The sequence below is a fragment of the Vipera ursinii genome (genome assembly GCF_947247035.1).
Source record: "Vipera ursinii genome assembly, chromosome: Z".
In the NCBI taxonomy this organism is placed as follows: Eukaryota; Metazoa; Chordata; class Lepidosauria; order Squamata; family Viperidae; genus Vipera; species Vipera ursinii.
Genome location: NC_139517.1, coordinates 28,495,025 through 28,522,831, shown reverse-complemented (window position 1 = coordinate 28,522,831; position 27,807 = coordinate 28,495,025). Strand labels below are relative to the sequence as shown.

The window sequence follows — 27,807 nt, the reverse complement described above, 5'->3', positions numbered from 1 at the left end:
TACAAATGCAATCCACTTGCCTGGGAAAGAAAGCGATATAAATCACATTGCAAAAAGATCACGGAGACAATGCCCAGTTTAGATGGCTAAATGCAGTTTTATGAAGATAAACAGGGTGGGAAAGAGTATGACAGACAAACTTACAATTGGAAGCAGAAAATAAGGGGTGTTTGCCTGTCCAGGATGACAGGAAACTGCCATCTGTACGTCAACCATGGTGCTGCCATTTCATGACCATTGACGAGAGAGGGCAAAGATAACACCATCAAATCAAAAACATGCTAAATGAGTAAAAACTAGGCGTGTCAGAGGAATAACATCCACCCATAGGTATCATGGGTGCTTGAGAGTGATGAAAATTAAAATTAGCCCCATTCTCTGCCATCGGTATTTACAGAGCAAAACACAAGTCAGTCTTGTGGCCAAATCTGTGAAAGTATTAAGGAAAGGCAAGGGAAAGATTTCCAGGGCAGGTAGCAGATGCACAAGAACTGTACTCTACAAATGCCACCCCTCCAAAACAAAAGGTATTGCTCCAACTCCCTTTCCACTTTCCCCACACAGTGATAGGGAAAGGGCTGGGGAGCTCAGCCAAGCCAATTTGCACAAAGAAGGGCTGCTGTGATTATTATTATTTTTTCCTTCAGAGGAGATCAGAGCGGGGGCATGGGCAAGCCAGATTTGTCCGGTCCCCCCATTTCCTTGGGAGGCCTCTGCTCTTCATCCATCTTCCGTCCATGTTTTCGAAAGTACTTGTACCTCTGGACATAGGCCTTCACTAAGTTATTCACCTTGACAGGGTTGATTTCACCACTCTTGCTGTGGCAGATCTAAAAGGGAGCGGAGGGAGAAGAAGGAGAAAGAAAAGACAGTGATTTCCATAATACTCTGTCCTCCCTGCTGTCACATTTTTGCTCGTTTCCTTCCTCTATCATGCCAACTGCTTTACCTTGTGGACAGCTTTGCGCAGGATGTCCTTGTATTCTTCCTTGGTGATCTCCTTTTTCTGGTAATAGGGCTTGATGGCTAGCTTGACTTCCTCCACCGCTCGCTCTTGGGTGTGAAGTTTTTTCAGGTACTGCAGGGAACACAGGCAAGGCAGTTGAAGGAAGTCAGTACAAGAGAAATAAGGTAATGTGACAGCAAAGCACGAAAGCTTGTCAGTCCCCAGTAGCAAGATTCCAAAGTTGACCAGCTAGAAAACAGAGCTCTGGCTTTCTTTGCTCCAAGCCCAAAGTCTGGCAATCGTCTGACCTCTTTCACATATAGTTTTGCAATGTGATTATGATCCCAAAGAGAGATCTTGCAGCAGAGTCAGTGGTTCCTGTATCAAGTGCAGGGATGCATTACTTTTCTCGGGCTAAGTGTAGTAGGTTCTAGAGAAAAAAACGGATGAGGCTTGGAGGAAACATGGACAAAAACTAAATTTAATTCACATTTAATTGAAAACTAAAGCATTCATAATTAATGTCCATGTATTTAATACTTTTTCCCTTTAATCACCTGAGAATCCTTTTCAGGATTCTGGAAGTTGCAAGCAAGCCTATGAGGGAAGTTGGAGAGACATGTTGCCCTGAAGGCTCACATTGTGCACCTCTGCTACAGCAGATTCTAGCAACAGAGCAATCACTGCTCTGCTGTCCATTTTCCCCCAGTCTAGACATGGACAGAGATGAGAGTTCTTAACTGATCTGCATAGTGAGTGTGAAAAGATCGGTGTCTCATTCCAAAGACTTTTACCTTATCGCTGTCTCCGCGTCCTTCAGAACTGGTGCTGCCCAAATCTGTGCCAGAGGAAGAAGCAAAAATGCCAGCAGAAGGAGGACCTGCTGAAGCCTGGCTCAAAGTTCCTGGCAATCCCCCTGTAGGAGTGCTAGGAGTTGAACCACAACCTCCTAGAGGCATTGATCCTTGCAAGTGGTAGGACATGGGTGGGACAGCTAGGTGTGACGCAGGCGGATGAGTGGGTGGTGCCGGTGGCTGAGGAGGAGCTAAGGAAGCTGAGGGCTTGGTGTGGGTCAAGATCTGGAATAAGAGAGTAAACAAAACATGGTTAAAATGGCTTGGCTTGGTATTAAGACAAATAAAATTCTTGGCGTGCTGCACAATTACTGTAACGTATTTCATATTTTCAATTTTTCATAATGTAGAGCAGAATATTATAATCTCATAATATGATCTCATTGAAACTAGCAGGTAAATGCTATATACAGGAAAGTCACCATAACCTGTGAGCTCCCTTCTCTGGGTGTGCAAGATCCCATTGGGCACAACGAGTTGACATTTATTTTGAAGTTATAGCTGGGGGAAAGGAAGGGAGAACCAGCAATCTTCCAAATGTTGCTGGTGCAAATCCTAGCAGCTGCTAATATGGTCAATGGTGGAGGATTCTAGATGCTCTATCCTCATCCTGATAATATGCTTTCAGGTTGTTTAATAAATCTAACTCTTAACATGGAATCCTTCATGTTGAAAATTCCTCCAACATCCATGTACTTATGCTCCTGCCCATCTAGAAGTTCAAAAGCATGTAAATGCAAGTAGAGAGTTTTCACACGGGTGGGCAAGGTTAACAGCATTCTGTGATGTCATGCTGGCCACATGGCCACAGAAACGTTTTTGGACAACCCTGGCTCAAAGGCCTCAAAACGGAGATGAGCGTTTGACAGCTAGCAGAATAAAATTCGAAAGGAGTCCTTTCCTTCTTTCCATGTATGTGTATTTGTTAGTATCAAATTCTGACCATAAATCTGATTTCAAAGGAAAGGGAAAAGAAATGTATATTTTATAACTTCTGTTGAGAACTATTAAGGAGAGTTTAATTCTGAAACAGTTCCAGAATGCCATATAATTACAAGGAGAATTTCTGCAATTTACATTTACCATAGTGCTTCATGTTTTTATCTGGAAAAGAAGGGTATTCTTTTAGTTCAAAGTAAAAAAGTATCTGACAACAACCTTGTCCAGTCAGTATCGTGCAAAAAGACTGGTTTGCAAGACTAATAATAGGAGTTGGAATTCAACATACCTAGAAGCCACCAAGCTATGGAAAACCATTTCAATAGTGTATTTATTATATTTTAAAATAATTTATTAATCCGACTTTTGCATGTATATTGGTTTCAAAAGAAGGTTTTTTTTTCAAATTACATAAATGTTTTTCTCTTTAAGTTTCAGAAAACACGTGAAGCCATAGAGATCATTATGTGGCCAATTAGGAAGTGTGGGGAAATTGTTATTCTAGATAAAAGCTGATCCCTCAGCAGTGGATCAATGCCAAGGCCTATTTCGTGTAAGCTTTAAGGGAAAGATACACCCACAGGTTTCTAAACTTGTCCCTGCAGCCATGAGAACCAGAAAAAAAAGCATTAAACATAAGATAAGGTAACCAGATGTTCTCTGTTCTCAGGGTGCCAACCTTGGTGTCAGACAGCAGGTTTGCTTGTACAGGGAAATGCAATACACAGCATGCTGGGCTTTGAAGCTGCCTCCCCTCTCCCTCTCCCCTCCACGCCCCCCATTGTGCCAGCCTTGTCTGTGTCAAGATGAATTCACACATCCTTGAGAATCTCACATCCGTTTTTGTAAAGGTTTCTAGCACAGCAATTTCTGATGAAACCTCCAACAATTAGCACCATATTATTACAAAATGGTACATATGTTCTAGAAACCTTATCAAAATTTGAAGGGAAACCACCGCAGGAGCCTGATCTTTCAGGAATTTGAGAGTAGAGAACCAAAAAAAAAACCCAAAACAAACCAACCCTGCTAGCTGCTGTGAATACACTTTGCAACCAGGCCATTCATAGTCAATAATGCAAACCTCAGAATTTGTGATTACCTGATTGGTTGCTTGAATGAGTTCCTGGGCTTTTGCCCGGCTTGCAAGATTGGCCTCTTCCATCTTGAAGAGCAGGGCAGTCACTAAGTAAAACACAAGAGTCTTAGACAAAGGTTCCCAAGCATGGAAGTGGAAAGCAGATAATTAAGTGCCTATGCCCCATCTCAGACTACATTTTGAAATACAAATTACAGCCATGGCAGGACATTTATTATTTTATTTATATTTGTTTATAGCCCATTGCCACAAATACCACATCTCAGACTGTATGCTTTAATTTGCCCTATCCTCAGCTTGGAAAGCAAGATTGCAAGACTTGTCATTGGATAAGATTGTAACCACATTTATCAGCATATGATTTTTTTCTTTTTAAAAATATGTATCTTTTCATAAAATCATGTTAGCAGCATGATCCTAAGAGAATACTCGCCTGAATTAAAGAGATATCAACAGCAGGCAAGAAAGTTGCTTTGGAACAGGCATGGGTGGGCTTCCTTAATTCTCATATGTTTGGGGGAAGAGGAGGAATTACGCAAACAACATGCAAGCCCAGGAAAAGGTGCCCACAACTGAGCTGTCAATGTTCACATCCTCTGTGAAGCATGTTTGCATTCAAAGTGCTGTATATCCCTATTAGCCACCCTCTTCCCAGCATGGCAGCCTGTCAATCTCATCCAGCAGGTTTCAAGAATATCATTAAGGATACTGGGAGATCCTCTGAATATCATACTTCACAAAGATTTATACCTTAATAATGATCACGCTATTCTGCAAACAAAAACCAACTATTTCTTAGTTCAGTTTCTATCACGGGGAGCTCTGCACCCACCATTTCTACATTGTCAAAACTACATTCCGAAAAAGGCACTCAATACTGAAGTGTTATAAAGAAGGTAAGAAGAAAGAAGTACTTAGTAACTTTCTCCTTAACTTGTAATTCATCTTGACAACTGGATTCCCAGTGCAGATTCCTAAGCTTATATTTCAGGGATTTTCCAGATAGCAAAAAACACTTGGTCAGAATCAAAAGCAACCAATACCCAAGCCTGGACTGAATTTTATCAATCAGCTGAAATCCAAATAAACCCACAATATAAAACTCCCCTTTTAAAAAAAAGGAATGTTATTTTTGGAACACTTTACTTGGTCTGAGATTTGTAGAATCACACTATAACCTTACCTGCAATAAACTGGGATCCCCCTCCACCCAAACCCCCACATAACAGAATCTCCCCCAACACATACACAACATACACACCACCACGATGATACCTACATGCCAATACACCACTAGTGCAGTCCACCCCCCCCTGCAGATTCCATGACATAGGAGCAGGGGGTTGGGGCAAACTACGGGGAGGATGGGGTGGCTGCTGCAGTGGCTGTTCCTCTTTGGGTTCAGACAAGCTGTCTGCTTCTGGTTCATCAACTGGCACCCTGGGCTGCTCAACAGGGGGATCCTCAGGAAGGAAGGAGACATCAGGTGTCTTACAGCTGCTGTCCACTGTCTGGGAATCAGGTGTGAGTTCCTGGCCTGGGGCCAACGGTTGAGGACTTGGTGGCTTGGCTGTGCCCCCTGATTTTTCTGAACCAGACCATGAAGGCTCCTCCTTCACCCTCAAAGGGCTGATTGCACCCTGGCTGCAACTATCAGCTTTGGATTTCTTCAGCCCAGTCTTCACTTTGAGTTTCTTCTTTTTCTTGGGCTCTGAGGCACCCTTTTGCTTGATGCCCTTCAGTTTCTTCACCCCCATTTTGGCTTTTAGCCCTTTGACTTTTTTGGGCTTGAAGCCTTGTTCTTTGACATCAGTCATTTCACCTTGGCCTGCTGCTGGTGCCCCAACCATTAACACCTTCTCCTCTGATTTGAGGAATGGTGAGCGGCTCTCCTTGTCTCTGCTGAACTTTACACCAATAGAACCCATTTCTTTTACTGATGTTGTGCTACTCACCCCTTCCCGGATCAATACAGCTACCTTGGACTGGAGCTTCACTTTCCGACCTGATCCCAGCTTGCTACTCTCTTTGTGACTTCCAGCTTTCATCTTTTTCCCTGTTTTGTCTCTGTCAGTTCTGGGTTTTTTTTCTATCTTGGGTAATTCTTGCTGCTCGGAACTAGGAGGCCCCTCCTTCAGCTTTTTTTTGTATTTCTCACGGGCAGCTGGGCGGTCCTCTAGATAGGGTCTCTTGCGTTCCTTTTCCTTGCTTATCTTTTGTTTGGTATCCTCCTCAGGCCTTTTATCTTTACGTGATGGAACTGCATCCTCCTTAGTATTTAGCCGCATTGCATTAGATTTGGATTCTTCAGCAGGCTCACGATCGGAAAAGCAAGCATCAAAGCTCATGCCCTCAGAATCATAAAGCACCTCTCTCTTAGCACTCTCTGGTGTCTCCAAAAGTGCCTCCATTTTCTCCTGCTGGTTGACAGTAATGGTCCTTTTGATAGTGAAGAGATCATTGTCATTGAGATCCTGGATTGAAGGTGGCACCACAGTTCTCGCATCTCTCCGTCGTTCTGTCAAGGCCTTTTCAGGCTTGGGTTCCTCCAAAAGGTGGACCTCTCGCTCTTTGTCTTTAGATAACCGATGGGAGAGATGCTTCTCACGTGAGCGAGACTGAGAGCGCTTCTTCTTTTTTCTGCCACCTTCCCCACGATGCTTGTCTTTGTGCCTACTGCGATGAGCACGGCTGCTGCTACGTGACCGAGAACGATGGCCACGGCGTTTCTCCTTTGACTTAGATCGCCGGCTTTTGTGCCGCTCAGCTGAAGTATGTGAAGATCCAACAGCAGACAGGCTGGTGCTAATTGAAGGGGACCAGGAGCGAGACGTTCGGTGGTGTGAGCGGGACCTCGAGGTCCTGTGGTGTGAATGTCGACGCTCTTTGGATTTTGAGCGTGATTTTGATTTCTTCTTTGGGTTCCAGGAAGAGCCATAGGTCTCCTTGGTTTTCGATGCCTTGCATTCTCTTGATCTTTTGCGTTCTCTTTTTGATTTTTTACATGAACCAGAACTAGAACCAGAGTGAGCTTTGGAGGCAGGGCGTTTGGGGGCAGGTGGAGGTGGTGGAGGAGGCAGAGGTGATGGAGCTTGATAGCGTTCTCGCCGCTGGGTTAGGATTTTCCGTCTCAAATCCACACCTTTCCAACGAGGATCTGGCTGGTTTTCATTAAAATCAATCTGTAAAGCTCCTTCCTCATCAGAGTCTGCATGCAATGATAGAAAATCATCTCCTTCCACTACCCGGAGAGTTCGTGGCTCAGCTGGCCGGCATCTACTTCGAAACAATCGAATGGGACTATACCGCTCATCCTCTGGCTGGACAATCTCACCTTCTTCAATTTCTGATTCACCGCCACCACTTCCATCCCATTCCACTGATGATCTGCGCCCAGCCCGAGGATGTCCACCTGCTTTTGACATTTTCTCTCCACCTCTCAGCTTAGCATTTCCAACGGTCACTACCTCTAAGGAGACCTTCCCTTCCAGTGGGGTCTTGGCTTCAGCATCCAGGCGCCCTTTGGGAGCCAAGTCAACAACAAAAACCCGGCGACATGGTTCTGGAGTTTTAGAGTCTCCCTGATCTGAGGGTAGCTCCTCTGGCAGGGTGGAATCAGCACCAGGAAGCCCTTTGCCCTCAGAAGTCTCAGTAGGGCATGTTGCCTCAGTCGCATAGCCTCTGCTAGGTTCTGTTTCTGGTTCTGAATCTTCTTGCCCTTTCTCTGAGCTTGGGAAATCTTGGCTCAAGCTGTTTTCATCATAGATTCCAGCCAATGTTTCTGAAATGCGACTGATGCTATGTGACATATCTGGGGGCTGCTGGTCATGGTCATCATCTACATCCTCCTCCTCCTCCTCTTCCTCCTCCGGTGAAGGGGTACTAATAGAGGAGCTGGGGTTGGAGCCTGTGGGATCAAAGGGATCGTATTTCTGGTCGTGCCGCCCACCCTCTGCTTCTTTATGGGGAGAATCCCCAAAGCCAAAATCACCATTGAGATTATCTTCATCCGTAGGGTGGAAAGGATCATAAATATCTAAGTCTGGGGAATGAATGGGGGGGCACGGATTTGAGGAACCACCATCTTCACCAGGCAGCCCTTGATGGCAGGACATGGAAGAAGAGGATGAAGAGCAAGAGGATGAAGAAGAGGTGCTGGAATCAGCCTTATCCAGGGAGCTACCAGGTGGTGGCTGGGACCGTTGCTGAGATTCAGACTCTCGACCAGCAGCACTTTGTGGACGTTGTTGTCCCCCAGTGGAAACTCCCATGCCAATTCCCAAAGTCATGGCCAAACAGGGTGAAGAAGTCCTGTCTGCTTTAGGGGACTGCAAAACCTCGCTTCTTTCTAAATCAGAAGTCCAAGTAGCCCTGTCTGTTCTATGCACAGGGAGAATTCTATGTGGGTCTAGAACATAGGGTTGCTCTGAAACAGAGGGGTGACCAATTTGGGAGGCTCTGCTTCCTCTCCAGCAGGGGGCAGATGATCCAAGGCAAGCTGTAAAAGCAAATGAAGTTATCAGAAACACACCAAATTCATTTTAAAAAGAAATCTGTATTATAAGAGAAACTCTTATAACTTGTTTCTTAAACATTAGTAAGTCTAACAGTACTAAAAGGCACCACATTGGTGAAGGTGTTCTATTAGTCCATTAAACAAGCTGCTCCTAAACATGACAGCCTAAATCTAAATTTCTGACAAACTAATTCTTGGATTAAGCAGCAATAGGACTTAGTGTTACTGCAGAGCCTCTCACCAGATGTTTCAGATTCTAGGCTGGCAGGCAGGGAAAGTAGAGGGACCAGGGTCAGAACATCTCTTGTGTATTTTTGGAAGATTTCCCATGTAAAAAAATAAAAATCTGGGCTAAATATACAGTTAGTCCTTGACTTATTCATTTAGTGACCATTTGAATTTACAAAACTAAATATGTGACTTATGACCATTTTTCACCTTTACCATTGCAGCATCCCCGTGTTCACATAATCAAAATTAAGATGTTTGATATCTGGCATGTATTTATGACAGCTGCAGTGTCCCAGGATTATGTGATCACTTTTGCGACCCTCTGACAAGCAGAGTTAATACGGAAGCCAGATTCATTTAACAACCGAACAACTGCAGTGATTCACTTAACTTGTATAATAAAGATTGTAAAATGGGGCAGGACTCACTTAACAGTGGACTTGCTTAGCAATGGAAATTTTGGCTCAATTGTGGGTGTAAGTTGAGGATTTCCTGTATTTGAAAATTTAGCTTCTTATATGAAAACATACACAATTCAGAACTGGAGAAAGGGACCGAAAAAGTAACACATTTTGTATCTCACTGCTAGGCTTGCCAACCCAGTTTCCCTGACCATAATATAAAATTGTTGACTCCAGATCTGTTGAACACAAGGGAACACAAGGCTTGAAGATTTCTCCCTTTCTTTTTTGCCCATACAGGTAGTCTGTGACTTTTAACCAAAACAAAGCGTACTCATCACAATAATCATAAAGCTGGTCAACATCCACTTTTACTTTTTTTTTTTTGCAGTCATTAAGCAACTGCTATAGTGGTAAAGCAAAGGGTCATAAAATGAGCCAATGGTTTGCTATGGGCTAGTTTACCCAAAAACTGGAATTATCAGGTTAATGTTGTAAAATAAGGAAATGTGACAACAGGACACTGCAAATGACCAAAAATACAGGCTGACTGCTAAGCACCCAAAATGCAGCCACATGACAGGGGATGAGAATGGTTATGAGAACTTTGGAACGGCATCATATGTACTCCTGAGAAGTCTGTTGTAACTTTGAATGGTCGGTAAGCAACCAGAGGTAAGTCAAGAGCTATCTGTATTTCTATCTTCATTTGCATATGCATACACAAGCACACCCACACACCAGCCTTCTGCCTCCTCCAGGACAGGTTTCTTCTGGAGATGCCTGACAGAGCACCAATGTCCTCCAGTCGCACTTCAGCCACCAGCTCCACTTCTTCTATATCTTCATCCCCGCTGTTGAGAAATAAAGAAAATTAGGATATTCCGTCTATTTGTCCTTTCAGAGAGATTTGTACCCCACTTTATTATTTTTACAAACAACTCAAGGCCATAACATATGTAACATACCTTTCTCTTCCTATTTTCTCCACAACAACCCTGTTGTGTGGTGTGGGCTGAGAGTGACTGGCCCAGTCACCCAGCTGATTTTCATGGCTAAGGGTGGAGCTTGAACTGTTTTCTAGCCTTTAATCCTTAAAAATTTCAAAAGGTAGAAACCCTTTATAACATAAAATCCTAGCACACACAGTAGCCTTAGTGTAATGCCAAGTTTGAAATAGGAACTTATGCATTACTCTGCATAAAGTTACCAAGAGCAGCATTTTGTAAATTTTATTAGCTGGATCAATTTACAGCTACATCATCATTGATCTCTACAGGCCAAATCAGATATTTTGATTTCGTGTACTTAACAACTATCTCCTTCCTCCATTACTTCTGCCTTCAGGATTAGGATTTGCAGCCAACAGCATCCTGGAACATTTCTCCTAAGTAAGACATAGTTGGATATAATAACTAGCTGGAATCTGTGGCTTCTTCAGATCCAAGAAAGCAAGAGGCAATGAAGCTGCTAGAGTGAAGAAACAATGAGCATCTGAAGTTAACAGATGGCAGAATCAGAACTTCACCAACAAAGTATAAGGCAATGCAGATTTATGTCAGTCTTTCAGCTTCCTTGTGTTTCCCTGAGCATCTTGTGAAATTTAAATCCAGATCTGTATATCAGGACTTGTAATTATTACTCTCCCTTTAAATCAGTGTTTTTCAAAAATAAGATGTGTGGACTTCCCATTCCCAAAATTCCCTGGAAAACATGGGAGTGGAAACCCACACATTTTAAAGATGCCAACTTTTAAAAACACTGTTTTAGACCATGTTGCTGCTACTACCAAACAAGAACAGATTACAAAGAACAGTGTACTCTAACTAGTGAGAGACAGTTTGCTCTACTGGTTAAGACACTAGGCTAAAAGTGAGGAAACCATGAATTCTATTCCTGCCTTAACCATGAAAGCAATCTGTGTAACCTTGGGCCAGTCAGCCTCCCTCAGCCCAACTCACCTCACAAGGTTGTTGTTGTAGGGAAAACTGAAGGAAGAAGTGTTAGATATGTTCACTGTCTTGAGCTACTTGTAAAAATAATTCAGGAATGATACAAACAGATAAAAATTAAAAACAAATCTGTAAGATGGTCCTGATCACAGATTTTCTAACCAGTTTCTCTTGGCTTTTCTTCTAACTGGTGTTGTATCAGCTACACAAATCATTTAACAGTGATTTATAAAGACTGTGGTCATAAAAACCAACTGCAAGCAAGCAATTGCAACCTAAATTACTTTCCATCATAACATGGCAGTCGATCCAGCAAATCAACATCTCCAGCTGTGTTCTTTTCAAAAGCAGTTGTCTAAAGTATTTTTCCCTTTCAGTGACTAGGATGCCCACTCTGCAAACCCAGATTTTAAAAAGATATTAAATCTTCCATATCAGAACCTAACACCCAGGTTCTTAACCTAATCAGAATCAACACCTAGAAGGGAAGAGAAACAACCCAGATGTTTCAAGCTGTAATTCTCATAGCAATTGCCAGACTAGCCAATAGTCAGAAATTCTGAAATTTGCCATGTGGAAGGCATTAAATTTTGAGCAACTTTCATAAATGACTTTTAAATAGTATAGTACATCTGAAGAATAACATTGGTTATGCATCTCAGGGCATATCTAGGAAGTGCTTCAATGAGTTTTTAACTTTGGTTGAAATTCCTAAGATCATAGTACAGGTAGTCTTCAATTACAACTAAAATAAAGTCTGTCCATTATAGGGGGTAGCTGTTAAGTGAGATAGTCTTGATTAACAACCCCGTTCTCTGCTCTCCCTGATGCCCCCATTAAACAAACATGCAGACTGTTAAGCTGGGTAGAGGGTACCTTATTTTTTTATTGGGGGGGGGGTAGCTGGGTCCATAAAGGAGGCAGACAAGCAGCAAAAACTTTGCAAGGTTAAAATCAGCCCAATAGTGGGGAAGAGCCCAACATCACGTTCCAAAGCCAGAAAGGCTTTCAAACAAGCTCTGTATTTGGGCAATGAAACCACACTTGTGAACTGGGTCTCTCCCCAATCAGTCACAACCCCTTTTTAACCACCGAATTTGCTGAATTTACTGTATGTCTGGAAAGAGGATAACAAAATCTGTAAGTTACTTACTTTGCTTTCAGTGTCCAATTCAGCAGCTAGAGCACAACACCTGCCTCCTGCTTTAGAGGAGTTCTAGTTCCCTTCTAAAGGTAGCCAGATAAGCAGGAGACAGCTTTTCAAGGACTCACCTCCTGCAGCAGCTGGCCATTTGCTACATGTGTTATCATTCATCAAGCTAACTAATTTACAGATTGGAGGGCAGAGATTGGAGGGTAGAAATAGTGTTTAATTTCAGTACCTGATGGGGGGGAGGGGGAAGAAAGATCAACAAGGCTGTCCCCCAGCTTTTTTTTCTGTTTTCTTTACTGAAGAAATGTGGGTTTCTAGGAGAGGGACTGATTTTGGGAAGCTCCTCCTGAAACTGTTGCCTTTGCAGGCAGCTGGTTCATCCAAGCCTACTCAAAAGAGATTTGCAGCCTCCCAACAAGCAGCTGATCAGGACAAAAAGCTTTAAAAGCAGCCACCCTTTCTGCTAGGAATTGTCAGCACTCTAAAAATGTCAACTGCTTCCAGGAGGCATGGGGAATAGGCCTAGTCGCTGTGAGGTTCTCAATAGGGCGGAATGGGGGGGGGGAGAGAGGTGGGTGGAATCAATCAGTCGTAAGGCAAATGACTATGGGGGCACTGCAGCAGTTGTAACTTCAAAAGGAGATTATATGTAGGTTTTGGGAAGTCTGTCATAAATTTGAACTGCTATTAAGTGACCAGTCCTATCTTGAGGACTACCTGTACAATATACCAGGTACAGTCCTGTGTTCCATTCAAACTATAATTGCCAATGCAGAAAATCATGTATTGGTATCAAGATCAATTTATTATTTATTTGTTTTATTTAGGCACTACCTGACTCCAGGCTGAGTCTAGGCATATTGCAAAACAAGGAGTTATTTAAAATTACAACCCACATAAACCCTTAACAGATGGCATAAAACAAACATCATGCGCCCAGCAGAAGCTGTAAGCACTTCAGTCCAGAATATAGATGAGCCAGATCTATAAGGGTCTCTAGAAGGCTGTCAGGGTTGCCATTTCACCTCTTCAATATTACTTTTATCCATACAAGAATAATTCTAAAATGGCCCTGACTCATATAACACACATTTCTGAATTTATTTGGTAAGCATTGTTATTCTATCACAGCCTACTGACTGTAACTCCCATAATGGGAGACAGATAGATGAGACAGATAGGACCTGCAGGCTGAGATAATGGGAATTCCAGTCCATTTGTCGGGAGGTGGGGGGAGATGGGTCCATTATAACAATGTTTAATTCATTACATTTTTAAACTAATGATCAGCCATAGCCCTCTAAATGGTACCACAGCCCTCCAGGCAGTTTATTGGAGTTTCTTAAAGCAGATTAATTTCCAAGCTGTTAATGAATATTCATATGATAATTTCGGTAGCATCCTGCACTTCATTTCCTGCAAGAATGCAGCTTGAGAAGATTCTCACTTACTAAACCGCCTGGGCATCTATGGAGCTCTCGACTTCTTGGGGCATATGATATGGCCAGTCTAGATAATTCAATATTCCAGCCAAGCCAGGCATTATACCAGAGGAAGGAGTCTGAAAAACCTGAAAGAATGGAAATTGGCATCATCAGCAACAAAAATAAACCAGAACCCCCTATATCAGGCATGTCAAACTCACAATGTCACATGACATCGTGAGATGTATTGCGACTTTTCCCCCATTGCCGGCAATAGGGTAGGCACGGTTCTGGCATGATGCATCCGGCCTGCAGACCGGCAGTTTGATATGCCTGCCCTATATCCTCTATGGTGAAAAAAAAGTGAATATGAAAAAAATCATTTCACCATAGAACATCTCCATATGCTATACAATGAAGCCTTCCGCCCAAAGATAACAAGTGCACTATTCAGTGATTCGGAAAATGAAACTTGGATGGAAGTGCCTATACAGGTATTCCTTGACTTACAACCACAACTGGCACTGGAGCATCTGTCACCAAATGACACAGTTTATTAAGTTGCATGGGTACTGTAACTTTTTATTGCAATCATTAAGTAAATCACCATGGTCATTAAGTGAATGATATGCTTGCTGGAAGCCTCCTGGGAAAGTCACAAATGGCGATCATGTGATTCCAGGACACTGCAACCATCATGAATTTATGTTGGTGGGCAAGTGTTCAAATTTTGATCACAAAATCACGGGGTTGATCCGAAGATTAGTTATACGTTTTATAATTTCAGCACCATCATAATTTTGAACGGTTGTTAAACAAATGGTTGTTTGTCAAGGATACCTATACTCAAATCAAGGATTCCTGTGCAATGACTGATACTTGTAAAGCTCTTCAATTAGATATTTTTGGTTCGCCAATATTTTCTACGTTATAATATGAATAATCATATGAGATTGCAACATACCTCACCCATTGGACCATTTCTATCATAGGCCAAGGCGGAATCCCCAGCTCCCAGCCAGTTTCCTCCAAAACCTTCAGTTCTAGAATTCCAACACCATTTATTTTGACTTGTGCACTTACATTCTGCATCTGAAAATGAAAACAAAAAAATGTGTACATTTTATAACCAACTAGAGCAGAGGTCCCCAACCCTTGATCTGCAGACAGTTACTGATCTGCAGCCTGTTTGCAACCAGGCGGCACAAGCAGCAGGCAAGTGTGGGAAGCTCCATTTGTGCAAGTGGCATACATGTGCACAAAACCATCCCCTGCCCCCCCCCCTTTTGCCACCACCGCTGCTGCCAGTCTGCAGAACTGGAAAGGTGGAGGACTGCTGGACTACAGTATGTCATCATACAACTGTCATATAATATATAATTATAAATGGTGCCTGCATATTAAGAATATCAATGGAGGCTGGTGTTGCATAATCTATGAATCAGCGGGTTTCAGATATACACAAGCATCTTCCTTTTGGTTTTGTGCATTTTTTAAAAAAGAACCAAGATGGCTTAACAGCAATTAGTTATGCCTAATTTTTCAGTGACCTTTAAATTACTATTAAAAGTATGAGACCCCCAAATCCATGGACAGTCACAAATTTGCTTGAATGGCCTGAAATAAGACATTATCTCTATTTGTCATCTGTTATAAAGAGAAAGTAGTATCTGTTTTATGTAAGAATGGTAATGTGGCAGATGGGAATGCTTTGAGCATGTTGGGAAAGTTATAAAAACGATTGCAGGTAGTCCTCAACTTATGACCACAAAATTTCTGTTCCTGAGCAAGAGAGTTGTTGAGTTTTGCCCCACTTTATGACCTTTCAAGGTAGAGCTCTTAAGTGAATCTGGCTTCCCCGTTGGTTTTACTTGTCAGAAAGTTGCAAAAGGTGACCACATGACTCCGGGACCCTGCAATAGTCATAAATACATGCCAGTTGAAAGTGTCCAAATTTTTATCATGTGACCATGGAGCTGCTGCAACAGTGTGAAAACAATAAGTCACTGGTTTTAGTGTCATTATAAATTCAAAGGGTCATTAAACAAATGGTTGTAAGTCAAGGACTACCTATACAGAGTTGCTGATGGTAGCCCATCTCTCTCCGCCAGGTATGTTTTTTCTTGAAGCCTTCATATATTGGCTTTCATTCAAAGAAATTATCCACCTTTACACCAGAGACGCATCTGTATCCACATTCTTCATAAATGGCCATGCTTGATAAAAATGCTAAGAACTGAAATCTAGCAAATTTGGAGGACCACAGTTCTGCATTCTACATTTGCTATTTTGATTGTTTTGGATTTGGGAGGCATGATGAAAGCATTCTGAAAAAACTGAGAAATGCAGATACAAATCAAACAATTTTTTAAATTTTTGAATATTTAGGACAGGACTTTTCAACCAGTTGTACGGGTAGCACCTGTGGTATGTTGGCACCTTGCAGGTGGTATGCGGCCATCCTAGAAAAGTGGTAGCAGGGGAGGGGAATGAGCTGAACCAGTGGCAGCACCGCACAAGCCTGAGCGAGAGATGTCTGGAGCTGCAGGGCTGTCAGGGCTCAGCAGAAGCGCCAGGATCAGTGCCAGGCTCCAGCTGGAGCTCGGCGCTGATCCTGGTACTTCTGCTGAGCCCAGAAGAAGCGCCGATCAGCTGGAACGTTGCAGCATCTCCAGGGTCTTGCGATTTACATTCAGATGCTTGGCAACTGATTCGTATTTATGATGGTCACAGTGTCCCACGGTCATGTGAAGTGACCAAAACCTGCTGCAACCACCCAGAAGGGAGGGGATAAAAACCAAACACCCTCCACCCCCGCTGCCAATCCTCAACAGAAATGCTCACAACAATGAAAACCTCAGACAGGAGGAAGAGCGCCACCAGGCAGGCAGGCAGGCAGGTATCTTGCTCGGCCGTGGCTTGGGGGGCACTTTTTTCAGTGCCATTGTAACTTCGAACTGTCACTAAGCGAACTATTGTAAGTTGAGGACTACCTGTACTTCCATCACTTTTTTCCTTTTTTTTGGTCATCAAGTTTTTGACACCTTGCTAGGCGACTGGTGGTACTCGGATGTTGCCATATCCTAAAAGTGATACAATGGGTGAACAAGATTGAAAAGCCCTGATCTAGGATAATGTGGTAATTGAGGGGGAAAAAATCTAATTTTAAAGATTGAATTATTAAACTGATTTATATAATTGCTCATCTCACAAATAAGTGACTGTGGGCTGCATACAACAAGCACTTCCTTCTAGGGGCTGACAATTTATGTCAGATACAGCTCTAACGCTATGGCCTTCTACTGATAGTCTAATGATGTAGGTAGACAACTCGGATGCCGATACTACCCTGCAATCCTGGCTTCTAGTACCTTTCTCACTAGCCGGATCTTTCAGTTCCCCTGCTAAGCCACTGCCCACAGCCTGCTGCAAAGCTTTCTGTGAAGACAGGAGACACAGACAGTTATCAGCTACTGTGAAACATCAAATGTGGCAATTGCCAAAAGTTCAATTAAATATAACCAACATATTGTTATAGTGATTACTGAACACCACTACAAGGAAGAACTGTGTGAGAGCCAAGTGCTGAAAGGGGCACGCATCTTATACAACCACCACACAAAATAAATAAAAGGTATAAGCAAGTAATCTCATTTTCATTCCTAAGGTTCTTTTTACACAATTATAAAACAAACATCAGCTATTGTATTGTAAGAAACTACCAGAACTGAAATTTACATATATATTATAAGGAATGGAACATCATAACAATTTACATATATGTAAGAAATGGAACATCATAAAAACACAATCTACTATGAGTTATAAAAAACAAATGGTTAAATTCTTCTACGGTAAGTCCCTGACTTACAACCACAATTTAACTCAAAATTTCCCTTGCTAAGCTAGACAGTTGTTAAGTGAGTTTTGGCCAATTTTACAATCATTTTGCCATGATTGTTAAGTGAATCGCTACAGCTGTTCAGTGAATCATGCTATTGTTAAAGAGAGTCTGGCTTTTCCAATTAACTTTGCTTGTCATGGGCAAGCCATAAAGGATACAAATGGTGATCCCATGACTCTGGGATAGTTCAACTGTCATAAATACATGCCAGTTGCCAAATGTCCAAATTTTGATCGTGTGAACATGGGGATGCTGCAACGGTCATGTAAAAACCAATCCTAGGTCACTTTTTTTAGTGCAGTTGTAACTTTGAATAGTCACTAAACAAATATTGTAAGTCAAGGACTATTTGTATTAAAGTCAGACTTGTAAATTAACATTCATCTGGTTACAGGTGATAGGAACTTTGCTCAGGCAACTAAGGCTAATCCAAAATTTTCTTTTTTAGTTTATCTTCAATCAGTCTTGGATCTTTTACAACTGAACAGAAATGGAAAACAGCTGATGTGATACCCATCTTCAAAAAAGAAAAGAAAAAAAAAGATCCAGGAAACTATAGACCAATCAGCCTGACATCAATACCTGGGAAGATTTTAGAAAAGATAATCAAGCAACAAATCTTCAAACACCTAGAAGCAAACAAAGTTATAACCAGAAGCCAACATGGGTTTGTCAAAAACAGATCATGCCAAACAAATCTTATTTCAAAGTGACTAAATTAGTGGTTCAGTGAAATGCTGTGGACATAGTATACTTAGATTTCAAGTAAGGCATTTGACAAAGTAGACCACAACCTACTTCTTGGTAAGCTAGAAAAATGTGGGATAGACAGCACCACCACCAGATGGACTTGTAACTGGCTGACAAACCGTATTCAACGTGTAGTCCTTAACGGAACTACATCCTCATGGAGGGAAGTAAGCAGTGGGGTACCCCAAGGTTCCATTTTAGGCCCAGTACTCTTCAATATCTTCAAAAACAATCTAGATGAGGGAATAAAAGGGTAACTCATCAAATTTGCAGACGACATTAAGCTGGCAGGAATAGCCAACACCCCAAAAGATAGGCTCAAGATCCAGATAGATCTTGACAGACTTGAATGCTGGACCCTATCTAACTAAGTGAAATTCAATGTAGAGAAAAGTAAAGTTTTACACTTAGACAAGAAAAACCAATTGTCTGGGTACAGACTAGGTAAAAATTGGCTCAATACCAGTAACCGTAAAAGGATTTTGGCAATCGCTTAAAAATGAGCGAACAGCATACGGCAGCAGCCAAAAAAGCCAATGCAATCCTAGGCTGCAGTACTGGAAGCATAGAATCAAGATCACATGAGTATTAGTACTGCTTTACAAAGCTTTAGTATGACCACACTTGGAATAATGCATTCAGTTTTGGTCATCACAATATAAAAAGACTCTAGAAAGAGTGCAGAGAAAAACAATGATGATTAGGGGGCTGGAGGTTAAAACATCTGAAGAATGGTTGCGGGAATTGGCATGTCTAGTCTAGTGAAAAAAAGGATAAGGAAAGACACGATAGCAGTGTTCCAATATCTGAGGAACTGCCACAAAGATGAGGGGGTCAACCTATTTTCCAAAGCACCAGAAGGCAAGACAAGAAACAATCTAGAAGTAAGGAGAAATTTCCTAATGGTGAGAACAATCAACCAATGAAATATCTTGCCTTCAGAAATTGTAGGTATCCCATCACTTAAGACTTTTAAGAAGAGGCACCAGGCCAGTATTTGTCTGAAATGATATAGGGTCTCCTGCTGGGTTCCTTCCAACTGTTATTCTATGGTTTATGTTCTATGTTCTAATCTAGTCCATATGTTCCATTCAGCAAAAAAATGAATTCCAATAGCCAAGACGCTTGCAGCAAAAAATCTTCCTTAATACTATTAACTTTGAACTGAACTTTATCCCTAATCTAGACACAAAATTGTCTGAGTCCATTTGATCTACTCTACTGCTTCAAGACTGCAGAGCTGTTCCTTTTGGTATTCTTTTTAGCATGAGTCTTCATATTGCTATTGCTTAGGCTATTGCTAAGCACATTTGATTAGTGCTTAGATTGTAAGCCACCCTGAGTCTTCGGAGAAGGGCGGGATATACCATATTTTCCGGAGTATAAGACAACTTTTTAAACCATGAAAATCACCTAAAAAGTTGGGGGGTCGTCTTATACGCCCAGTCGTCTTATACGCCGGAAAATACGGTAAATGGGATTAAAATAAATTAAAAAATAAAAAATATGCCAAGATAGTCTGAAAGCTGCTTTGAGGACCGTGAGCCGGCAGGCTGTCCAGAAAATAGCTGGCACCTGTGTTGCTTTCACCCTGTCTCTTTAAGACATCTCCCCAGCCAGCAGGACAATTGGCTATAAAAATTGTGCTAAGGACAAGCTGGTGTGGTGGTATGTGGGAGATAGGTTTGTTTATGAATAAAGTAGGTAGAAAGAATTTTCTCTAGCAGTACAAGTAATCCTTGACTTCAACCACAAATGAGCCCCAAATTTCCATTGCTAGGTGAAACAGTTGTTAAGTGAGTTTTGCCCCATTTAAAAACTTTTCTTGTCAGTTCTTAAATGAATCACTGCAGTGTTAAATTAGTAACATGGTTGTTAAATGACTTCCTCATTGACTTTGCTTGTCAGACCACATGATTCCAGGACACTGCAGCCATCATATATATGAGCCAGTTGCCAATCTTCCAAATTTTGAACACATGACCATGGGGATGTTGCAACAGTCATAAGTGCCACTGTAATTTAAAATGGTCACTAAATGAATAGTTGTAAGTCAAGCACTACCTGTATTACAAGGAATACTAGTTGGAGTAGTAAAAGCAGTAGGGAAGAATGGAATAATGGTGCAGAGTAATAGCTTGTGAATGCCGTGTGTGTGTGTTGACTAGGGCCTGTGTTCACTGGCTCTTTTGTATTTTGAGCCCATTGGGTGTACTTAAAAAACCTTGCGACATGGACACATTTCATTCATTACAGGTTTCTAAAAAGTTTAGTTAGAAGATCATTTTTAAAATGGAGCTTGTTTCCAGGTAACACATATATCTCTTTAGAAACAAGTCTTTCAGAGATGCATTCTCTCCACATCTGGAGAGAATGCATCTCTGAAAGACTTGTTTCTAAAGAGATATATGTGTTACCTGGAAACAAGCTCCATTTTAAGATGGAGTTAAAATCAGGTGCCCATTTCTAGTTCTAATAATTTTTGATCATAAAAAATTAAACTAACACTGAAAACTAATCATTTGATAGAAGTCTTTAAATTGGGAAAGTGACAGCACGGCACAGATATATAACCAGGTAACACACTATATAGTGAGATTTTGTTCCAAAATTTCTTTTCCTGCATAAAAGGCAGTTGCTATATTTTTTTAAAAAATACAAAAATACACACTTGAGCTGGGATAAAGAAAAAAAGGGAAAAATGCATGGTTTCAAAGCAAATATATGACATAAAGATGTTACACTGGATTTGCAAATGAAGCAAGCTATCTTAGTAATTAAAAGGGATGTATAAAGAGCAAACCAGAAGAATGATTTGGATAACTTTCTTATTTTGATTTTACAAAAAAGACATGTTACACTTTTGAAGGCGTTTCTGAGAAAAGACAAAGAAAAAATGAAAGGAAATAAAAGTTCTCGGATGCTGTTTAGAGGAATTAAAAATCAAGATTGTTAAAAACAAAGAAAGGAATATTAAGTTGGTTTAATGATCAAGGTTAAACTTTTGTAGTAGAATTAGAGGTGATAAATTACTGAGATTGTTGTACTAGTCATGAACAAGGGGGAAAGTCATTTCTTATATATTTTTCTTTTTTACTATTTTTTTCTCTCCATTTTTTGTTTACATTAGTTTTTTTTATCTTTGTATCTGTAAACGTTAATAAAAATTAGTATAAAAAGGTAAATAGTTATTTATCACTGCATCAAGAAAGGCCCATTCTGTGCTGCTTTGGAAGTCCCATCAGTAATAGAGTAACTGTTTACAGAACACAAATAACTACAAAGGTGACAGAAGAGCCATATGGGCTTCACAAATTCTTTGGAACTTAGTCCAAATTCAGAATGTTTTAGGTACAATGCAGATATATTACTAAAGACAAAACATTTATCAGTATACTCAGTATAGACCCCAGTGGGCCTACAAAGCTCTTTCTACTATATTAAAGAAACTCAAATGATAATACTCGGGAGTAGGCATCCTTCCAAAGCACAGATGGGCAGCATGTTGCCCTCTATATGTCCTTTTTTTAAAATGATAGCTATTCAGGCAAAGGGTTGCTGGGAGTTGAAACTCAATGTGAAGAAAACAGCACAAAATTTATGCGTTTTAAAATTACGTTGGGGAAGTGTACATTTAATTATTCACCTGTATTTCAATAGGATATATACAGTGATGAAATCACTTAAAAATTTAAGAATCTACGAATCTAATTATTACAAAACATTCCACAAGACTCTGCTGCATGCATGCTGGTTCAAAAACTGAAAATAAAGCAAGGGAAATTTGAATTACCATCAAGTCACTGGATGATTATGATTGGTATCCTTCCCAGTTAACCTACCTTAGACAAAGAATGAGCACTGCGATACAAGATGCAATGGAAATGACACTGTTATTAAGCTATTGTTAGTATTCTTAGAAGACTGTTTATTAAAATATTTTGTATTCTACAGATGTAATCACGCATTCAATTTAAAATTACCTAATGAAAATCTAACTGATGGTGAGGTGAAACTAAGCAATAATGTTTCTCAGATACGGCAGCAACACTATGGAATAGTTTCCTTTTGGAATTAAAGTGGCTGCCACATTAATTATTTCTTTTTTGAAAATTAGCTTTTTAAAAATTTAAAATCTGAGTTATCAGCATGCCCTTCAATGGTCGTGCCATCTTGTAAATTAAACTTAGAATTGTTAAAATTTTAGGACCTATTTATTACTATTTAATTTACCATGGACAAAAGCAGCCATCACACTGAGTAGGTTCAGTATCACTCACATTTAGTAAAATAAATGGTCAAAAATAACATTACTTTGAGAACTGAAAGCCTCCTTGATAGCTCCTGCTGCTCTGTTCTTGCTTTAAATACTTTGAACTGCTGTTTTTAGGAAAAGAAAATCATAGAGCAACCACATCTATCTATACATACAGCTATGCTTTAGCTTTCAGATTTCTATAATTCTAGCTATTTCCCACCTTTATTTAATGTAACAAAATAGAAAAAGGAAAATATCGTACCTGTTCGCCTGGATCAAGACTGAATCAAATTTAGAAAGCAAGCCAACTGAAATCTATGAATGTTCAGTTAGCATGACTAACAAAACTGCATTTCCTTTTTTCAAACAAGTTTATTTTTTATTGAAAATTCCATTTGTTTCAATGGATTTTAAATGAGTAACTCTAGATTTGTTCCATCTTTGATAATCTGAGCAGTACGTTAGATGCTGCATGTGACAAAACTATTTAATATTAACTATTGCTTTTGTTGCAATACAATTCAGCAATGAAGTGTCATCTTACTCAAGAAATATAAGGTTCTCCCCCCCTTATTTTGTGCAACTTGAAGTTTGCGTTTTAATTTTTAGGAGGCTTAAAAATTACTATTGGGGTATTCCTAATGCTGCAATAGCAATGCTAAAAAGAACAAAATAAGGTTCCTGGTACAAAACTCCAGCTGCTTCTAAAGCATCTTATCAAGTTCAATTTTCAGTAGTTCTTAAATGCAGAACAGTATTTTGTGGAAAAAAATGAAAGACGATGCCTAGATTTTCTAAGATCCTAAGGAGACGTGATGGCTTCCAATTGCCATGGCATTTTCTAGTTTACTGCTTATTTTTCCTGTGCTAGAATACCTTACTGGCATGTTACAAAGAAATATTTTATAAATGTTGTTTATAGACACCCAGATAACACTAAGATCAAGAGTACAAGGAATAGTTATGTTTATTGCAAAATTTAAAAGAAAGACCTGTGACTACATAAAGAACACCACGTTGTCTGTACCAGCAGCAGTGCAAATTAATTTTGAACAAAATCACTTTCTATGCACTACCCTTATATGAATCCGTTTCTTTTGTTCCCTTTCCCTGTGTGTGTGTTTTTGTGCTGCACCAGTAAGAAACACCCCATCCATCACCCCATCCCACAATCTCTTGATAAATAGAGCAGCTATTACCAAAATGATAACGTGGCCAATACAGAGGGTGCCTGATTGGTCCCAATCTGAATCGAGGGAAGGTTCACTGGCTGGCTTCTCACCACTATGTGCAGAACCCTCCCTGACTGGTGAGCGCTGATTCTTCTCTTCCATGTCTGCAGCGGTACAAATCCTAGAAGCTGAGAGGAACAAGAGATTAATGAGATTCCAGATTTAAGTACTGGTATTATAAGCTCTTCTATTTTTATAGAACTGAGGGAATGCCACTACCCAGTTTTGCCCAAGTTACTCCTAGATCTTTGATCTTCAAACCAGATATTTGAACTTCAAGCCAGAAGTTTCCCAAAAGCTTGCCTGAAATCCATCATTCAAAACAGAATCTGGATTGTTCATAAATATGAAAGCAATAAGGCGAACGAAATTATAGTTATTGCCTTTTAAAAAAGTATATTCTTAATTAAGGTAAAGGTAAAGGTTCCCCCGCACATGCGTGCTAGTCGTTTCCGACTCTAGGGGCCGGTGCTCATCTCCTTTTCAAAGCCGAAGAGCCAGCGCTTGTCCAAGGACGTCTCCGTGGTCATGTGGCTGGCATGACTAGATGCCAAAGGCGCACGGAACGCTGTTACCTTCCCACCGTAGTGGTCCCTATTTTTCTACTTGCATTTTTACGTGCTTTCGAACTGCTAGGTTGGCAGAAGCTGGGACGAGTAACAGGTGCTCACTCTGTTACGTGGCACTCGGGATTTGACCCGCCAAACTGCCGACCATCTGATCGACAAGCTCAGTGTCCTAACCCACTGAGCCAATTTTTTGCCAAACAAAGTGGATGAAAATTACTAGGAAAGAGTATCAAACACATCCATAGGTTGGCAACTTTAAACCAGACAGACTTAGTCAAAGCAGAAAAACTACCTGCTTGTTTATGTACAAGCTCTAGCTTTGTAAAGCAGCTACGTATGAAAAAAACGATGGCCTTCGATTATTCAGCTGGTGGCCCCACAGTTCTCCAGAGTGACTGGGGCAAAAAAACCTTGCCCTTTTTAGACTGGGGGGGAGCAAATGAATAACTTAAAAAATTGTACCCGTTTAAGGCCATTTCACCCACAGAAACTCCTGAACTGCCATCCCAAAACAAATACCCACTTTTGAAGTATGGCCCTCACTATTCCATGCAAAGTTTTGGTGGCCTTAAGATAACATAAGTTGTGTCCCCTTGCCATAATGAGTAACGAAAGTACTCATTGTCTTATATATAAGTCTACTGACATAGGATCTCAGTGGAGATTCTTGGTACAATGTACAGCAACTGTCTTAAATATGATAATGTCATGATAAGCTGCTAGAACACAATTGATTAAACAGACCATTATCAAATAAAATATATTAAGGGAAAAAGCATGTTTTTATGTACAGTGAAGTTAAATTTCAGTGCTCGTGGTCCCTTAAATGATTAATTTATCACATTCCTATATCTGTATCTGAAGCAACTAATCCTTTCTTATTGTAACTATCCATCCATCAAATTTTCCTCTACCATACCACTTTTTTATGAAAGGCATTTTCTCTATTTTTATAAATCTTGCAATTCCCCATAACTTCCCAATATGTGCTTATCCCTCTCCCCAATTGTTTTCTCAAGGCTTGGTCTATTTCTCTTTTAAAAAGATACCTATAGAAAAATGAACATCAAGAAACAGCAGCATATCCTGAAAGTCCTGTGAAAGTCAAGAGAATGAAGCCTAAGAAGTTGTGATATCACTGGTAGAGAGAGGACAGCTTCAACATTGAAAGCTAAGAGAGCAAAAGGTTCTTCTTGAATTCTGAATTATGAAAATATTCAACACCTGACTTTCTCACCTTTAATGAGGAAAAATGTTAGCTACAAACAGATTTATTTCTCAATTCTTTATGCTTAACGAACCATTATCTGGCAGATGTGTAGATATTTGCCAGCCTTTCATCCTATGACAGAGCTACGTAAGAAGCTTCAAACCATGTTTATTTTATATACCTAACAAGTCAATTATCCAACTCCTTAATTAACAGTTACTTCATTGCTAAAAATTCATTCCAGCACTACTCTGTAGTATTTCTTTAAGATCCTCCAAGGCAGAGGTCCCCAACCTTTTGGGCACCAGGGACTGGTTCCGTGGAGAGAGGTTTTTCCGTGGACCAGGGGGTGCATGGTTTTGTGTGCTGACTGCATCCCGCAGATGGGGCTTTGCTTGTTTGTGTGGACCGGTTGTCTTTTACTCTTTCCACATTTTGCCCCTCCACTTTGCACTTTCTGCATTTCAAGTTAAGACCACACAGAAATCTGCCCATTGTACTCAGTGCTTATTTGGAATCCCAACATTCTCACCTTGTTCAAGACATGATATTCCAACCATTTACTAAGACTCTCCTTCACCTATTAACAGTACTATATATTAATCAGCATTTTAGGCTTTCCAATCAGTTTCAACATGTCAAGTTTTTAGTTATCAATAATTTGATACTTCATTATTAAATGTGCTGTGCTAATGCAACACTGAGATATCAGAAGTATCTTTGACCAAAGCTGCATCTCATGTCAACCTGTTATATAATTTGTTATTATTACACATCTTAACTATAATAACATTTTTCATACAAAAGATCTCATGCTTATCTAGGAAAAATAACGATACATAGGCTGTGGGGACCTGAAAACCTCAGCTAAAAATAAATCATACAAACTGAACAATATGATTTATGCAAGGCAGCTTTCTGTGCTCAGTATTTGCTTCTTCTGTGGCCATATTGTGTCCTAATCCCCTTCTCACCACAATCACTGCCCTGACAAAATGCCATACTAAGAATTCTGTCAAAGGTTATTCAACCACAAATTGGTTTCCTCTAGATTTTTTAAATTACAATTTTTATAAATATGGAGATTACTGGGTTACCAATTCTTGCTCCCAATCAAACCTCATTCTGGGTCCTCAAGAGACATTAAGACATCCACCCACCTCCGTCAGACTAGTAGACCCCAAATTCAGCTTGTCCTCCATACCAATCACATACCACAAAAGTAAGGGTATGCTTCCTTTCCATGTCCTCTTCTTCCCAGGCAAACGGTGATCTGATCAATGGGACCTGTCCCAGAAATATGCAAGTCCCCAAAACCATCAACACCAACCTCGTACTCAATTTACTATCTGCTTCCTCTTCACACTGCCAAATGAGATACCCTATGGGTCAGGGAGCTCACCAAGTGCTTTCCCTCCCTCTTACTATGTGCCCTACCTCCATTTCGAGGTGAAATCTCTGATCGGTCTTGACTTTCCCCCAATCTTTTCTTCCCCTCCCCCATCTTAACTAACGGGTTCGCCCCACAACCTTCTCTTGCGTCAGCCCAAAATGACCCATACCCATCTTTTTAGTGCTCGCTCCTGCATTGCGTACACCTAATATCTCCTTTTCTTACAATGGCGCTTTCTACACCCCCAACTCCGATCATAATATCTGTTTTTCTCCCAAAATGCCTCCCAAACCCTTTCCGTAATTACCCGGCTCCACCGGGAAACTAGGCCCTTCCGCCCGCCCACCTCAGCACAAAACCAGGAGGCGCGGCGATCGCCATCGAAAATGTTCGGGCCCGGCCTCTGTGGCAGCCATTTTACTCCTTTCGGCCTTTCGGCAGGGAGGGTGACTGAGAAGGGTGGGACAAGAGATGCTGATGAGCATTCTGGGATGTGTAGTTGCGATTGGCATGGCTCTTTAGCGAAGGTGGAGGAAGAGTACTATTACTACCAGAGATCCTCGTATCGACCAGGAAGTAGAGCACACGGTATGATGGGAGATGTAGTACCGGATATGCCACGGATGGGCCCGTATGAGAACGACCGATCCCGGAATGCCATGCGAAACTAAGGGGCTACGGTCTTAAATAGTTCGCTTTTCAGGCGATCTAATTGCCTGTGCCAATTGATAGAATCCGCCATGTGCGGGGTGAGAAGGGGTCATATGTAGACATTCACATGCATACGCAAATGATGCAAATGCATATTTCGCTCTCTCCTGAACAGCGCTTCTTATCGTTTCCCCTGCCAGTTGTCAAAAATGGCAGAAACGGTGTCGGGGTTCACCCAACGTATCACAACTCCTATTTTTAGGTATCAATAATAGCCCTGACAGAAAGGAATTCTGTAGAAGTAGGTAAAATTACAAACTTCAGT

General features: G+C 40.9%; 1 protein-coding gene across 4 annotated transcripts; it reads right to left on the bottom strand.

Moving 5' to 3' along the window:
• Nucleotides 1-77: 77 nt before the first annotated feature.
• On the bottom strand, nt 78-27,341 carry SCAF1 (SR-related CTD associated factor 1). 4 transcript variants are annotated; one of them, XM_083377313.1, is made up of 12 exons: nt 27,178-27,268; nt 26,654-26,725; nt 23,627-23,787; nt 16,887-16,953; nt 14,480-14,607; nt 13,543-13,661; nt 9,728-9,840; nt 5,118-8,336; nt 3,842-3,924; nt 1,741-2,025; nt 950-1,078; nt 78-830 (listed from the first exon to the last, which is right to left on the bottom strand). In XM_083377313.1, exons 3-12 carry the CDS (start codon nt 23,759-23,761, stop codon nt 654-656), a joined length of 4,455 nt encoding a protein of 1,484 aa, XP_083233439.1. In that variant the 5' UTR covers nt 23,762-23,787; nt 26,654-26,725; nt 27,178-27,268; the 3' UTR covers nt 78-653. The 4 variants fall into 4 exon arrangements, with proteins under 4 accessions (XP_083233439.1, XP_083233440.1, XP_083233438.1 ...); XM_083377314.1 differs by having other exon boundaries at nt 27,139-27,219; XM_083377312.1 differs by lacking the exon at nt 26,654-26,725 and having other exon boundaries at nt 27,178-27,341.
• Between the last annotated feature and the right edge of the window lie 466 nt (nt 27,342-27,807).

Coding starts and splice junctions, on each gene's coding strand:
- SCAF1 (XM_083377312.1), bottom strand. CDS start 23,761: ATGGAAGAGAAGAATCAGCGCTCACCAGTCAGGGAGGGTTCTGCACAT. Junction 16,954..23,626: donor TTGGCCACGTTATCATTTTG/GTAATAGCTGCT, acceptor CTGTCTTCACAG/AAAGCTTTGCAGCAGGCTGT. Junction 8,337..9,727: donor CTGGAGGAGGCAGAAGGCTG/GTGTGTGGGTGT, acceptor TTGCTTTTACAG/CTTGCCTTGGATCATCTGCC.